Source organism: Grampus griseus, assembly GCF_964374135.1.
Source record: "Grampus griseus genome assembly, chromosome: 13".
NCBI classification, from domain to species: Eukaryota; Metazoa; Chordata; class Mammalia; order Artiodactyla; family Delphinidae; genus Grampus; species Grampus griseus.
In genome coordinates this window covers 14,350,293-14,366,126 of record NC_139007.1, presented here as the reverse complement: position 1 = coordinate 14,366,126, position 15,834 = coordinate 14,350,293, and the positions used below count along the sequence as shown (strand labels likewise).

Here is a 15,834-nt window from a genome sequence, read left to right as displayed (position 1 = left end):
GATAAACGCTGCAGCTGATGTGGAAGCAAGGAAGAGAAGCACAGCATGAGAAATATAGAAAGAATATAAAATAAACGGCTCCTAAGATGATGAGGAAAAAGAATCTACAGCTGTAATATCGAAAGGTAGAGAGAAGGAAAAGTGGCAGGCCACATGGGCACAGAGTTAAGAGCAAGTAAGTTACTTTCTCCTGGGATCGGAGAGTGAGGTCTTCCATATAACTGAAACTTGGCCCTTTAAGCACAGATTTATTATTATCTTGTTTTAAACTACTTTTATTTTAGAAATCTTTCTGAAATGCACCACATGTGTTCCTGCAGTGTTCAGCAGGGTACATCGAACCAAAATGTGCCAAAGCCGATCTGATCTGTTCTGGACAAGGCATCATCCTTCCGGCCCATTTTTGTCCTTTGATGTGGTGCACTGACATTCTCAGAGCCCACTTACAAGAGCCCGCTGTTTTATTTTATGCCAAGCAGAGCCCAAAGCTGTGCTTCTGGAATTCTCCGCTTCTGCTTTCAGAAGGTGGCTGTCCCTTCTCAGAGCTTCCCCTGGTGATCCCTCAGGGGGGCCCAAGGCTGCAGGGGCCTACTGCATGCCCAGTCTTCTGGGTGAGGCCCTGAGGTCAGCTCCCCGACCCCTGCTCCACTGAAGGGGAACAGCTGACTGCCTCTCAGAGGTCTCCCTGCTTCCTCCCAAATGAAGGTTCTAGAATTATGATATCTGGATAAGAGACGTAATACTGTAATAAAATTATCCCTAATAACGTAGATTCTCCATGCCACTTATTTACAAAGCAGCGAAATAAATCATGGCCCTCGCAGCCTTTCTGTTTTCCAATCAGACTTTCGTCTACTACATACTCCGCTCCAGTCCCGCCTTGGCATGGTCACCAACTTTTATTAGCTTTTGGTTTTGATGTGGAAGCTACAGAAACAATATTTCTTCTCCACGTGTTCAATAAATACAACATGCCAAGCTCTCTAACAGCAAATGTGGGGCAGTGTGTGATAAGATGATGAATAGGACCTGACCGCAACGAGCTTAGAACTTGGCATGCAAACCACCTGGGTACAAAATAATTGTAACCAAGGGTAAAATGCGCTGGGTGCCAGGAAAACAGTTCCACATCCTGGAGGGCTGTGGAAACAGCATCCTCCCAGTTTGGAGGGCAAAGGATGGCTGTCTTCATTGGGAAATATTATTGGCATGGGCTTCAAAGAAGGGAGGGGACTCTGACCAGTTTCAATGCAAGGTTGGCACAATCAAGGCAAAGAAAGCAGCATGAGAAAACGCACAGAAGGCGTTTTAAACCAGGGGTTTAAAGAAGGCCTGGTGTGTGTATACAGTGGTCTAAAGAATAGTGAAAGAAAATGCTGTGAAGGTAGGTCAGATTCGGGTCAGAGGGCCCAAGATGCAAGGCCAAAAGGTGAGGCCCCGAAGGCAGAAGCTCTCAGCAGCCAGTGAGGTTTTCCTACACTCTCTGAACCTAACATGCAGACTTAATCTTGTTAGAAGGAGGACGCTGTTTTCCCTCCTTTAATGGAAAAGGAATTTAAAAAGGTGAATAATTAATCATCTCATCTCGGTTAATTATCTCTTAGAACCAAGCTCACTTTTAAAGTGTCACTATGGAACTCACTATAGAGCATGCATGTGTCATGCTCTCACTCGACAGGAAATGCACGCCAGTGGAAAAGGAATCATCTAGTCTACAACAAAAGGCAGCATGGGTACACAAGTCAAATTCATTTCTTTGACAAAAAGAGAACAGGGGGGCTTCCCTGGTGGCGCAGTGGTTAAGAATCCACCTGCCAATGCAGGGGACATGGGTTTGAGCCCTGGTCCGGGAAGATCCCACATGCCGTGGAGCAACTAAGCCCGTGTGCCACAACTACTGAGCCTGCGCTCTAGAGCCCGCGAGCCGCAACTACTGAGCCCATGTGCCACAGCTACTGAAGCCCGCGCACCTAGAGCCCATGCTCCGCAACGAGAAGCCACCGCAGTGGGAAGCCCGCGCACCGCAACGAAGAGTAGCCCCTGATGGCTGCAACTAGAGAAAGCCCGTGCGCAGCAACGAAGACCCAATGCAGCCAAAAATAAATAAATAAATAAACTTATTAAAAAAATAAAACAGAGAACAGGAAAGATGACATCTGTTCTAGTTCACAAGCCAAGCTCAAACAAAATATTTTGGAAAAAAAAAGTCTCTCAATTTTCCACTGGAGGCTTTTATTTAAGTGACACTTTCTAGAATCTTGAAAACAGCCACCTTCCCCATTTAAGAGATGCCATCTTTCTGTCTCGCTCAGAATATGCCTTCCTTTGCCCTTACCCAGATAAATATATCTGCCCTGGAGACTTACCTACAGGATAGATCATTCGTTCTAGCACTGTATTCCCTATGGCTCTGTTTTCTGTGCTCTTCTTCTCACTCAGATGATTAGCTACTAGGGGGGGAAGGATCATGCCATATATTCTGTCCTAAACATGGCTGAACACTGGGCAATAGAAGGTACTTATGAACATATGGGAATTGATTAACTCAATTAATTATAGACACACACACACACACACACACACACACACATCCCCTAAAGACTCAATTCTGTCATACAGGTCTAAGTGTGGAAAAAAAGAAAAAAATTAAACAGTTAAAGCGAGCTCTTAAAAATAAAAAAGATCTAAACCAGTTCTTAAGAAACAACACCAACAGTACTAGGCAGTAGGGAAATGCAAATCAAAACCATAGCGAGATTCTACCACATACCCACGAAAATGGCCATAATCAAAAAGACAGACAATAACAAGTGTTGGTGAGGAAACTGGAACCTCATCCATTACTAGTGGGAATGTAAAACATAGTAGCCGCTTTGCAAAACAGTCTGGCCGTTCTCACAAAGCTAACACAGTTATTACCATATGAAACCACCAATTCCTCGCCTAGGAATATACTCAAGAGAACCAAAAACACATTTACACAGAAACTCCAACACAAATGTTCACAGCAGCATTGTTCCTAGTAGCCAAAACATGGAAACAACCCCAAATATCCCTCGACCGATGAATGAATAAACAAAATGTGGTATATTCGTACATAGAATATTATTCAGCCATACCAAGAGACACAGTGCTGATACATTCTACAACAGGCCTGGACTCTGAGAACACATGCTAAGTGAAAGAAGCCAGACACAAAAGGTCACGTATTGTATGATTCCATTTATATGAAATGCCCAGAACAGGCAAATCCAGAGATAGAAAGTAGATTAGTGGTTGCCAGGGACTCGGGGAGGAGGGGCTGGGGAGTGCGACTGCTCACGGACACGGGTTTCTTTTTGGGGTTGATGAAAGGAGCTAGTGGTGATGGCTGCACAACCCAGTGAATCCGTGAAAAACCACTTACACAACAATTTAAAGGGTTATGGTATGTGAATGATCTCAACCAGAAAACAACAATCACATGATGAGACGCCTAAGGCCCAGAAATGCAAAGTTTCTTGTCCAAAGACACAAAGCTGATTAAATGGCATCTCCAGAACCAGATTTCAAGTCTCCCGACGCCCAGGACACCGCTCCAGGAGAATCAGGACAAGTCGTGTAGACGCGAGGCAGCTAGTCCTTTACTAGCTCACGCCTCAGCAGAAGAGAAAGATGAACTGAATGATCTCTTCTGTTCCTTCCAGTTTTTGCGATCTAAGTCTTATATCACATTGTGAGCATCTCCTCTCCGCTACTGGTGACGAGAGCAGGGGTTCTCAGTCAGGGAGTTTACCCCTCAGGGGACATGGGAGAACGTCTAGAGACATTTCTGGTTGTCGCACCTGGGGGACGGGGTGGGTAGAGACTGGGCACGCTGCTCTCTGTCTAAAACGCACAGGGCAACCTCCCACGACAGAGAACTATGCAGCCCAAGATGCTGACGGCGGTTCTGCTGACCAACCTGGGTTTAGGGTATGACCAGCTTCATCTCCAACCTTTCCAAAGAAGCTCCAGAGCATGATGACCTCAAGCCGCAGTTCTGAGATTACAGACTGACTGGGAGGCTGGCACAGCAGAGACAGGAAATAGACACTTTTCACCTCCCATAATAATCAGCTTCCACAGAGAGTCGACTATTCAAATGCCCACAGGAGTCCGGCAGTTAACAGAAAGGAATGTGGCCAACAAACACCTAATAACCATTTGGGACTATTCTGTCTTTTCTTCCACAGGAAAACTCTCACTGGCTCCCGTTCTTCCTGAAACATATAGAACCCTCTCAATACACTCTCAATCTAACCCACTTTGGATAGACACGGACGCCAAGAAATACTTTCTAACATAAGAAAAAGAATAACACGGGCTCAAGAACAAATGGCTCAGAGTGGGGAAGGTGGTGGGAATGGTGGGGGGCTGTGGAGACCCCCGGGGTATATGCCCCCATGAAGGGGCCACCACTAGTCAGCTTCAGTGGATCCATGCCAGGATGGAGATCAAAAGGTCTCCAGATGTCTCAAGAAGAACGGGAAATCCAGATGATGTGTAGGGGTGAGAAAGACATCTCCCAGGATTTAAAATCTTTGCTCAAAAAAATTTTAAACACTGTTAAGTCAAAAACAATGGGGTTCCAGCCTCTGCAACCAGACCGTGACCTCTTAGCTCACACTAATCCCAATAAACAATGTCAGTTTCACAGTTTCAGGTCTTCCTAGGGACAGGTTCCATCGAAGGCAGGACCTATTGTCTGATTATAAGAACAATTCTTTTTCCTTAATTAAATCTTGATAGTTCATGTAAAGTTGAAAATTTACCAAAGACCAGAGAATTATTGCTGACTTAAACTCATAATATTATTGATGGCTGCCATTTCTTGAAGCTCCAACAGTTTTACAAATGGGGACGCTGAGATCCAGAGGAATAAAAAGGCTTGCTAAGCTACCCCGCCAGTTAGGGAACCAGAGGCATAATTTGAACCCAGGTCTCTCTGCTCAGATATTCTCTCCACTTCCAATGGCTATCACGCCAAGTTACTGAAAGAAATACAAATAACAAACGCAAAGCCCTGAGTACTTCCTGCACATGCTGTGAACAGCAGTTGTTACTATTATTATGAAATATTAGCTTTCCATCTCAACGCATACTCCTCATAGCTTTTATCAGAGTCTCTGAAGAAGCAAAGCTATTGTTTTCACAAGCCCTGAGGACACTGTGCCTAAAAATTACCTGCTGAGTGGAGTTCTGCCCCTTCCCCCTTCCTTAGCATGAGTTCACACACTGTTATCCCAGCCAGCTTTCTGGGTCGGCATGACCAGGTCCTCACTGATCTCCGATCAGGGGCCCTTCTGGTGGGCAATGTGGTGTCACGAAACAAGTACCACACACAAAGCCAGAAGACAGGGGCTCGAATCTGGTTTCATTGAGCTGAATGATCCTGGGCATGTTACTTAACTCTGTGCCTCAATATTCTCATCTGTAAAATGGGTATAATAGACTGCAGTCTGTAGGATGATTGTAAGGATTAAATTACCTGCAGAAAAAATCCTCCCACATTGTTGGCCACAGGTAAACACTCATTGTTCACCTGACTTTTCAATGTCCAAGGCTCGGCACAGTGGGCAGGCTTATCCTCGAATCTACCCATTCCAGTGCTTTTCTCCCTCTCCTGTCTCTACCACCTTTTCCCACAAAGCCCCTTATCTCTTTTACCACCACCCCTGCCCATCTGCCAGATTTGAAAGAACGCTGCCTACGTTTCACAACAACAAACAAGGTTTGGTGTTCAGTTTCACAGTCAGGATAATCACTGTCTTTTCCGGGAAGTATCACTCATTTTCATTAACCACAGAAATCCTGCCCTTTCTCTGCTGCCACCTCCTCACCCCATATTCGAGGTGAGATGTTTGCAGAGGATATAATCCATCAATTCAACCCACTTCTCATATTTCTCTTCCCTCTTACAGATTGAAAATATTCTACATTCAGTTACATGAATTTGAAAGACAGAGTCCAACTACAGAGTCTAAGACAGGGCTGGCAAGTATGTGGATAAGCCCTGGTCTTCCCTCCTCCGGGGCCAGAGCAGACATCAACAATCAATCACACTGTGTGGGGGGCTTCCCTGGTGGCGCAGTGGTTAAGAATCCACCTGCCAGTGCAGGGGACACGGGTTCATGCCCTGGTCCGGGAAGATCCCACATGCCACGGAGCAGCTAAGCCCACGCACCACAACTACTGAGCCTGTGCTCTAGAGCCCGCGAGCCACAACTACTGAAGCCTGCACGCCCGGAGCCCGTGCTCCACAAGAGAAGCCACTGCAATGAGAAGCCCGCTCACTGCAGCGAAGACCCAATGCAGTCATAAACAACAACAAACAAACAAACAAAAAAACCACACTGGGTGTTTTCCAGCTGATCCCAGACAAGGCTCCAAAACCCCTCTCCCAGCTCTGCAGGCAGCCACCATTCATCAGACAGGGCTGCCATTTGGGATGAAATCTACTTGCCAAGTTTAGGAAGCATTACATCAGATGAGGACTCTGCAATCACGGACTGTGTACAGCAAAGGAAGAGTGCCCATTTGCATCATAGTAAGCACTTTGTAGGCTGTGGATAAATATGGTTTAGTGACTGTGCACAGCATGCTGTGTCCCTATAAAGTGTTCAAAAATTACAGAAGAACTCTAAGTGGTTTGTTGGGGAACGGCCTCAAATTGTCACGTTCTTATTCAAATTTTCAGTTGAAAACTCTTTACACTTGAATTTACTAAAAATTCTCCAAACATTACATCAGCATGCATCCTTGGTAAGCATTATGTACTGTATGCAACATTTTGATGATTAAAGATCTTGCACAGTTCAGGGTTATAATTTTTTTCATGTTTTTATTACTGCTATTACTACTGCTGCTGCTGTTAATAACGATACAATAGAACTAATAGATAAAATGTACCGCGTACTTTCTATGTACCTGGCACTGTATGTGGAATACCTCAGGCCTTCGATGCTCACAGCAATCCTACACAGAAGGTACCACTGCTGTCCCACTTTTACAAATGAAGGGGCTGAGGCTCCTTGCCTAAGGTCGTGTCGCTCACCAATGGCAGACTAGGATTTGGACCAAGCCCCGCCTTAACCATGAGGCTACGCTAATGTAGCCAACGTGCTGCACTGGGTGACATCTCGCCAATGGTACATAATCCAAAGATGAGGCAGAAGTAGGTGCATGGGTTGAATGTAAACTGACTCCAGAATTAAATAAACCAGTAGGTATTCAATCCAAAGACCTACTTTGGCTAGTATGTAGTTTATCATAAAATGACAGTGTAACCCAAACTTCCTGTCAATTGGGGATCCAGGCTTATGGAAATGGCCAATTTCCAGTCAAAGGAACTATCCTGATGAACATGATTACTAAAGAAGAGAACCTGGAAGCTTCAATCCACACAGGAACGTCATGAATGGAGACCATACTCCCACTCCTTGCGCAACCCACAGAAGGAAAACTAACTCAAAAGCTATGTTGGCTGTGTTGCTTTGGGTTTTTTTGTTTTGCTTTGTTTTATTTTGTTTTGTTTTCACTTGAACTTATTTGAAATCGGATGGTGGTCATAAACTGATTTAAGTCAGATATTATAGTCACAAACTCTTTTCCCAACTTAAGTTGCATACAGGTGGTGTATTTTTTTATTTACCTTTTTTTATATTGAAGTATAATTGATTTACAACGTTGTGTTAGTTTCAGGTGTACAGCAAAGTGATTCAGATATACATATATCTATATCTATTCTTTTGCAGATTCTTTTCCCTTATAGGTTATTACAAGATATTGAGTACAGTTCCCTGCACTGTACAGTAGGTCCTTGTTGGTTGTTTTGTTTTTAATATCGGATTGGTGTGCAGCAATAGCTGCTGACTTTAACTACATATATTTGCATTTACCAAATGCCACTGAACTGACCTGTCCAGCAAGTCACCTCTTACTCTTAGCCCTCCACTCCCAAGCCACTAGAGCCAAGGTGACAGAAAGCCATTTCCAGATCTGGGCTGTCCATCACCAGTAGGAAATGGAAAATGCATCCTGACGTAGTAGAACTCTCTGCCCGTGTCACAGCCAGTGTTTCCTTTCCGGCTTTGGGAGCTCTGAGGTAATATTGGCAGGGAGCACACAAAGGTGCCACAAGAAGGCAGACACACCCTGATGCACACCACTCCACTCTCAGGGGTCAGTTCCAGGAAACCCCCTTTCGGGTTTTGCCAGTTACGGAGCCAGCCCAAAAGAGTCAGGTCCCCTCAGAAATACCAATCAAACTGTTCCAGAGTCTCCCAGGGGCCATACCAGCCTAAAAGTCCCTGGGATTGTAGGTCGGGGCCCCCTCTGCCAGCATCTAGCTCAGCTTTCAGTCCTACAGCAGAGTTGTCATGAGTCCAGAAGGGAAACATTCCATTAGGTACTTTTCCTCAGTCCATTAGCGTTTGGGAACAAAACAATCAAACATAAAAGAAGTAACAACTCTAACCTTAAATTACCACAGCCCAGTTCCTGGGGGACTAGCCTGTGCTGGCAGATAAACTCAGATAAGCCTTTTCAGAGGACAGAGGGAAACCACTGCTTTAAACTAGATGCTCAGTTGCAGCTGGTGTCCATTTCCAACCTCTGACTCCCCTGTCCCACTCTCCCAGCCACACCAACTGGCAATCAAAACTCTGGCAACGGTAAGTACTGATCCTATTGGTCTAAAAAAACACCAAACAGAAGGTTTCAGCGACTTGTTGTTAAGCTACAACAAGAAAGAGGGCCCAAAAAGAGAATTGTACATGATCAGGAGTAGAGGATTTCCCTCACATGTTAAAAAGCACTGGCCATTTCTGAGAAAAAATAACTTTTCACTACATTTCTCACCTGGAAAGCTAAGCTCCTTTTCGGCAAAATGGATAAACAGAGTAATATAAAATTGATCACAGAAAAATAGTGAATACAGGAATGTGATTTAAATGAGAACTTAAGTTTCTAAAGAACTCTGCAGCTAAACTAACACCCCTGAAAGCAGTCCCTACTGAAAACCTGATGAAACCTAAAAGGGTCTCCTTCTGAGTTTAGAGTTTGGAAGGCAAATTTTAAAAAGATTAACCGTTGGCAGCTAAACTAATAATTTCTTGATCCAGTTTTTTTCAAATCTGCATTTCAAAATTTCATATATAATGATCGCTAAGCCATACTAACTCTTATGTTAAAACTGAAACATTCACTAAGAATCTAGAACTTTTCTATTCTGTCACCCATTTCTAACTTTACTGAAAAAAAAAACCAATTCATTTCAGAACTTTTTACAAATTAAACATGAAAAACCTGAAGAAGAAACATTCTTTAGAGTTAGTATCTCACACTGCTGCCTGTAGAATTGTTGGGTTTTTTCACAATAGCTGTTTTCTGCTTTTGATCAAAAAATTGAAAAATACAGAAATAAACAAAGCTCAATTAGGCTTACACTCCTGCGATGTGGAAACCACCTCATACTTTTATAAATAGATGTCAAAATTTAGTTTCCTCAAATCAAATGAAATATTTATTTAAAATGTCCTAATGCACATGGATTTTAAAAAGTCCCTAATTTCGTAAAGGAGTCCATGCCCTTGATTATATTTACAAGTTTAAAGTATCACAGAATGGAAAAAATATCAAATTTGGGAAATATTAAGATGAACTAGAAAAAGTGAGGTCAGGTCTTCACTTGGGATATCGATAAATCTCCCTTTCTAGCAATGGACCTTAGTATACATTGACTATAATTCCATACCCATATCTGACTTTAAGATTCAGGAAATTCGCCCAGTCTTTCCAATTAAAGGGGGGAAATGCCATCAATTAGTCCTTCTATTTCAACTGTCAACTTGCATCCTGTTACGGGAAATGAACTGTGTCCCCCTAAAAGATGCTGATGTCCTAACCCCCGGTACCTGTGACTGTGACCTTATCTGGAAATAGGATCTTTGCAAATGATCGAGTTAAGATTAGGCCAATAGGGTAGGCTGAAGTTCAATATAAAAAGGGGAAACGTAGACACAGAGGACACACACACACACAAGGGGAATGCCATGTGTACATAAAGACAGATATCAGGGTCATAATCTACACGCCAAGGGGGAGTGCCAAAGATTACCAGCAAACTGTCAAAAGTTAGGAGAGAGGCACAGAACACAGTCTCCCTCACAGCCCTCAGAAGGAACCAAGCCTGCCAACACCCTGATCTCGCCTTCTAGCTTCCAGAACTGTGAGACCAATTTCTGTTGTTTAAGCCCCACAGTTCTCGGTACTGTGTTAATGGCAGTCCTAGAAAACCAATACACGTCTTCCCAGCCTGACGTTCCCTTACAACTTTGTCCTTGCACTCCCAACTTATTCCTGCCTCTCCTAATTATTTCTTATAATGCTCCTGCCACTTCCCTAAACTCCCTCCCTCCCCTCCCCTGCCAATGCCCTTCGGCGCTGTTTCTTGTCAGGGGTACCACTGGCATTTTGCATCGGGCAGCTCTTACAGGGGACTGTCCAGCACACTGCAGGATGTGGAACACCCCTGGTACTTTCATTCCGCCAAGGGCCCATAGTGGAGAAATTTTGCTCTAGAAGCTTTGGAGCCACCTGCCTGCCAGACTTTGACTCAGGGTCCCACCACCTACTGGATATCATCTCAATCAGGTCCGTTAACTTCAGTCTCTCCATCTGTAAAATGGGAATAAACCTTGCCATGTGACTCAGGACTGAGTTAAAGATCCTAGCAAGCCCAGGCTTACCCTCACTAGCTTTTCTTGGCATTAGAGTCACTGGGGAATTGACGCTCACTCTGTTTTATATGGTCACAACCTGACTTTAACCACCTCGGAGCTCCTTTCAGAAGCTCCCTTATACCAACGAAGCTTCACAATGCATTTTGATCATTATCACGGGTCTGACCATTGCACGTTTACAGCAGTCATACGTCACACAAAGCAAAGCATGGGCACGCCTTTCTACAGCTAAAAACGAGTGTGACAACTCTGAGCACAGTTTCTACATGTTTCCCCTCCACTCCCACACCCACCTGAAAACACAGTTGCAGCCGTGGACAAAGGTCCATGTCTTCCAACTCTGCTTCCAACTCTGCTTTCTTTGTACCTCTTCCTCCCGGTGATGGTCCCCTCCAACATCCAGGGATATACTACTTCTGTCTAGCTCATTTCCCCTTGTCCCATGGAAACATCCCCCGAGCCAGCATCAGCCCTTCATTCTCCTTGATGAAATGGTTTGCAACCCAAGTCTTTGGGCTGTGGAGTGTCCACACTGATTTACGCCATGAAGGCAGAGTGTGTGCCTGTTCTGCTGACCATCATACACCTGACAGCACCTAATAGAGAGCCTGGTACTTCACAGGTTTTCAATGATTGATGCGAGCATGAGTCAATCAAGGCATGAATGAATGTAGGGCTGAATGAACGTACAAAGGGATACATTCAGTAGTCAGGAGACCTGGCCTCCACTTAACCCTCAGCTCTGCACTGACTGCCATTAATGACCTCAGGGGAAGTCATTTAATCTCTAGGCCCAAATTTCCTTCTCTGTGAAATGAGGTGGTTGGACTTCACTAGAAAATCTCTTTCGGTATTCTTCCAGCTCTCACAAGTGAGCCCAAGAACTTTTCACAAAGAGTGACAAACTTTACTTCCTTTTTGAGAAATTTTAGTCAAGGCAAGCAGGATGGTAAAGATTCTCCTGAAATCACACACCAGGGGTCTCTCCCTGTCAGACAGCACCTTGTTCCCTGGGGACAAAAGGCTCCAGACAGCACGCCAGCTGCAGATTCTGAAGACATCTCTGAGATGTGGAGTACTCTGGAGTTTGTTAGCACCGGCTGCTTTCAAGGACTCAGGGTCTACTCCGTACTCAAAAGGTCCACAGGGACCCCAGGTGCCTGTCCCCTCCCACCTAAGGTTCCTCCCTTTCCAGCCTGAACAAGATGGGCTCAGGCACTCTCTCCCGGGTTCCAAATCCAACTCAGTCCCTCTCTCTGCCATCTGCCTGAGGCTCCCACATGCATATTTTATGATTTCTGGCACATTTCCTCCTTATCTGACATCCTGCAATGCATCCCTCCACCGCCTATATAATTTCTATCTCTGGTAAAGAATGTTCCTGAAAGAGGCATGTGTCCTTGGGTTGTACTTTATTACTGGTGGTTTCACCTTTCCTATCTTATCTCCCCACCTGATCCCTACCTGAATTCCTGGAGGACAGAAACCACACCCTCTGCTCTCCTCCAATTCCCACAAGACCAAGGACAGGGCTAGGCAAGGAGTAGACCCTTAGAAAATGCTTGTTGAGCAAATAAAATAATGAATGAATGAAATAATCGACTGATTTCAATGTTTTTACATTAAAAAGTCATATCAATACATTTCCTGGATAAAGTTACCAAGACCTCCCCTTCTGGGTATACAACCAGAATAAATTAGATTTTAAAACGGCACTCCTATGACTACACTATTTTCTTAGGACTGAAATAAAGTGCCCTTCTCTATGATATGAATGACAGCAGCACGATTAGTTGCATAAGAAATCTGATTTTCAAGTAGCCGTAGCATAATAATGCGGCATTGCTTTTATTTCCTATAAAAGCTGATTTTACTTGGAGCTGGGGAAGAGAAAAGGGCAATCACCCCTTCTGTTAATTATTCTAACTACCACTGTTAGGTGTTGAAGCTGGAGAGTTCAGGCAAATCAGAACAAGATATGAGAGTTTTCCCCAGATAGATTGTTTAAATCTATTGTTGACTGGGGCAGAGCATCTTTTTTGGAAATTCCTGGGACTTACTTGGCCACGTCTACTTCTAGTCACATTCCTTCCTTGTGGTTTAATCCACTCCAGCTAAAACCAAACTGACTTGGGAATCACATTATTCATTCTCCCGTGCACTTGCTGGTCATGGTTGGTCACCGAATGAAACAGAGCCAATGGTCAATGCAACACCGCTGGAGGGAAAACACAGCTGTGCCCTCACAGCTCAATACAGCATAATACCATAAGCCCTAGTGAGCCTCTTCTGCTCAACAGCTGACCTAAACAACTTCATTATCTCTTAGAAATCACCATTCTTGCATAGAAGCATAAACTTACCCTCACCCAAAGTATTGATGTTACCTAATTACAGAAAAACTCTGTACTGATATAGGAGATAAATTTACAATTGGAGGGACTCAATGACTGAGGGTTGTCTGAGACCCAAAAAGATCAGGTACTTTAAAATACATAATTAGCATTTATGGGCTGTACATATGGTATGTGATAACAGAGTATGTCTTCCAGCTGAAACCGTATCTTGTTGGAACACAGACTACCGGGTGTGTTAGTGAGGGGACCTGAGCCATCCCAGTAAAACACCAGAGGAAAAGAATAAATTCACTTTGATACTAACATGTATATTGTCAATGGGAAAGAAGTCATTATAAGGATTTATCCACATTTACCCAACTAATTAATTCAAAGCACTTTAAAGCTAGAGTGCAATGCTGAGTTATTCATCACAACCCTTCATTCTATGGACAAGAAACTCCAGCAGAGGTGAGGTACTTCAACCAAACACACACCACTCGTCAGAGCCTTCCTCAAAACTGGGGTCTCTTAGGTCTAGCTTCATGTGCAAAACACCCAACATTAAATTTAAAAGTTAAAAAGGTACATCGCAGGCAGGCAATAAATATTTGTTAATGGAATTGAGGAAACAGAGATGTGGGGTTCCAGAACTCTCTTGATATATGACCTTCTTACAGGACAAGCCAAGTCATTACCGTAAGTTTGACTTGTCCAACATCGGTAGCGTAGGCATCTTAATACATAAAGCATCCCTTTTTCAATCAATAAAATGCTATTGCAACAATTATCGGAGCACGCAAGTTGATGGTGAAACCAAAAGCTTTGTAGCACTCTTAGGAAGAAGTGAATTGGAAAAAAATCTATCCATGAAACAGTATGGGTTCCCAAACACATGAAGTGCAGCTTCAGTGCAGACATCTATAAAAGGCAGGTATGACTAAGCAGCCCCAAATAACAAGAAACACCAAAACTATCAGGAATGTGGGGGACCAGGGCATGCCTGCATACAAAGATAAGTTGGAATTTCTCATCTATTGTAACTAATGCAAAAGGGGGCCTTTTTTTCTATTGTAGGGTAATTCCTTTTTAAATAAAAAACCTCAGTGTTGTGTTGCAAACAACATTTTCTTCCTTCCATCTCACCTGCTTCAGAAACAAATTTGGGGAAAACATGGTTGAGTTGCTGTGCCTGCAACCAACTGGCCAGACCAAATTTTAAGCTATCAGCATTGCACTTTCTGATGTATTTGAATCTGTATCTCACCAAAGAGCCTCTTAAATCTAGAGTTTTACTCTTAGCTAAGGTAACCAAATCTTAATAATCTAATCGTGTAGAACATATTGCTACCTGTCTTATTCAGTGGGCTATCAAGTATATTACTGAATTTTTCCCTAAAGTCTGATATCTAGCTATGTAACTTCTTCCTAAAAAAAAATTCAAGAATATCGACCAAACAAAACAGCTTAAAATAATGAAAGAGACCACAATTTATATATCCCCAAGATGAAACTGAGCACAGCATTACTGGAGAAAAGAAACCAAACGCACCACATTTTACATATAGATGTAAAAATATTTATAGTACCCGAGGCCAAAAAAAAAAGGACAAAACAAAAACCCCTGGCACGACAGGACAAACCTGGTTTACTGTTCTCTCTGCGCAGGTATAAAACTGAAGAAACGTGCTTGGTGGCGGGGCACAGAGGGTGGAGAGCAAGTTCTACTTAAACTTGTTCCATTCAGGAGCTAGGTTAGCAAACCAAGCAGCCTGACAAGCTCCCGTACAACACAGAACCGGGCTGAGTGTCCCAAATCGGCAAGAACTGACACCAAGGGAAGCGGGACCCCCGAAGCTCTCGGACCACCCATCCCCAAATCCCCGAGCCACTCAACTGGAGCTGGGGGCTTCCCGCCGACTCCATTTTCCTGTCTCCGTCTCAGGCCGTGCAGGGTGGGCACGTGGGTGAGTCCGGGGTCCCCCACCAACCTTGGCTCCCCGCCCTATTCATTGTCCGAGGATGATGGGTCACCTGCCGGGCGCCGGCTCCCGCCGCCGGACGCGCAGCGCGCCGAGACGCACCGGGGCGGGCGCCGCGCGCCTCCCGCAGGATCGGCGCCCTGCTGCCCCTACCACGCAGACCCGGCCCGCGGCCGGTCCCCTACGTGCTCACCGCCACGAAGCCCGAGGAGGAGGCGATGAACACGCGGATGACCATCCTCTCGCCGCGCCGGGACTGACCGTCGGCCCCCCGGAGGCTCCGGGCTGGCGCGGACGCAAAGGCAGAACTCGGCTGAGAGCCTCCGCCACCGCCACCGCCACCGCCGGGCACAGCGCTCCGGTCTGGAAAGATCGCAGGGATCCGGAACCCTCCCGCCCGGTCTGCAGATAAAAGCTGAGAGCTTCCCAACCGCCGGCCAAGGTAGAGAGGGGGCGCAGAGGGGAGGGGAGGGAGCCGGCTGCGGGGCGTGATGGGAGTTGTAGTCTCCGCAGCTCCCTGGGATGGCGGTGGACTGAGCTCTTACCAACCGCCTCCTTGCTGCGCGTCGATGCCGGTCGCGCGCAGGTGGCTGGAAGGCCACCCGAGGCCGGGAAGAAGCTATGACGGGGGTGGCGAGGATCCTGGCGAGACGAAGGGGCAAAAAGAAAACTAGGCAAGAGGAGCTTGGTTCAAAGTCCGAGCTGGGGTTTCAGTGTTGTGGTTTACTGGTGTGGAGCATCCCCTCCCAGAAA

At 45.1% G+C, this 15,834-nt stretch overlaps 1 protein-coding gene across 1 annotated transcript in view; it reads right to left on the bottom strand.

The window, feature by feature from the left end:
• Positions 1-15,403, bottom strand: part of SH3BGRL2 (SH3 domain binding glutamate rich protein like 2) — a 49,855-nt gene extending 34,452 nt beyond the window's left edge. The window contains exon 1 of the mRNA XM_082669372.1: positions 15,275-15,403. Coding sequence (XP_082525498.1) covers positions 15,275-15,319 — 45 coding nt within the window. The 5' untranslated portion in view covers positions 15,320-15,403. The remainder of the gene's footprint in view (positions 1-15,274) is intronic.
• Between the last annotated feature and the right edge of the window lie 431 nt (positions 15,404-15,834).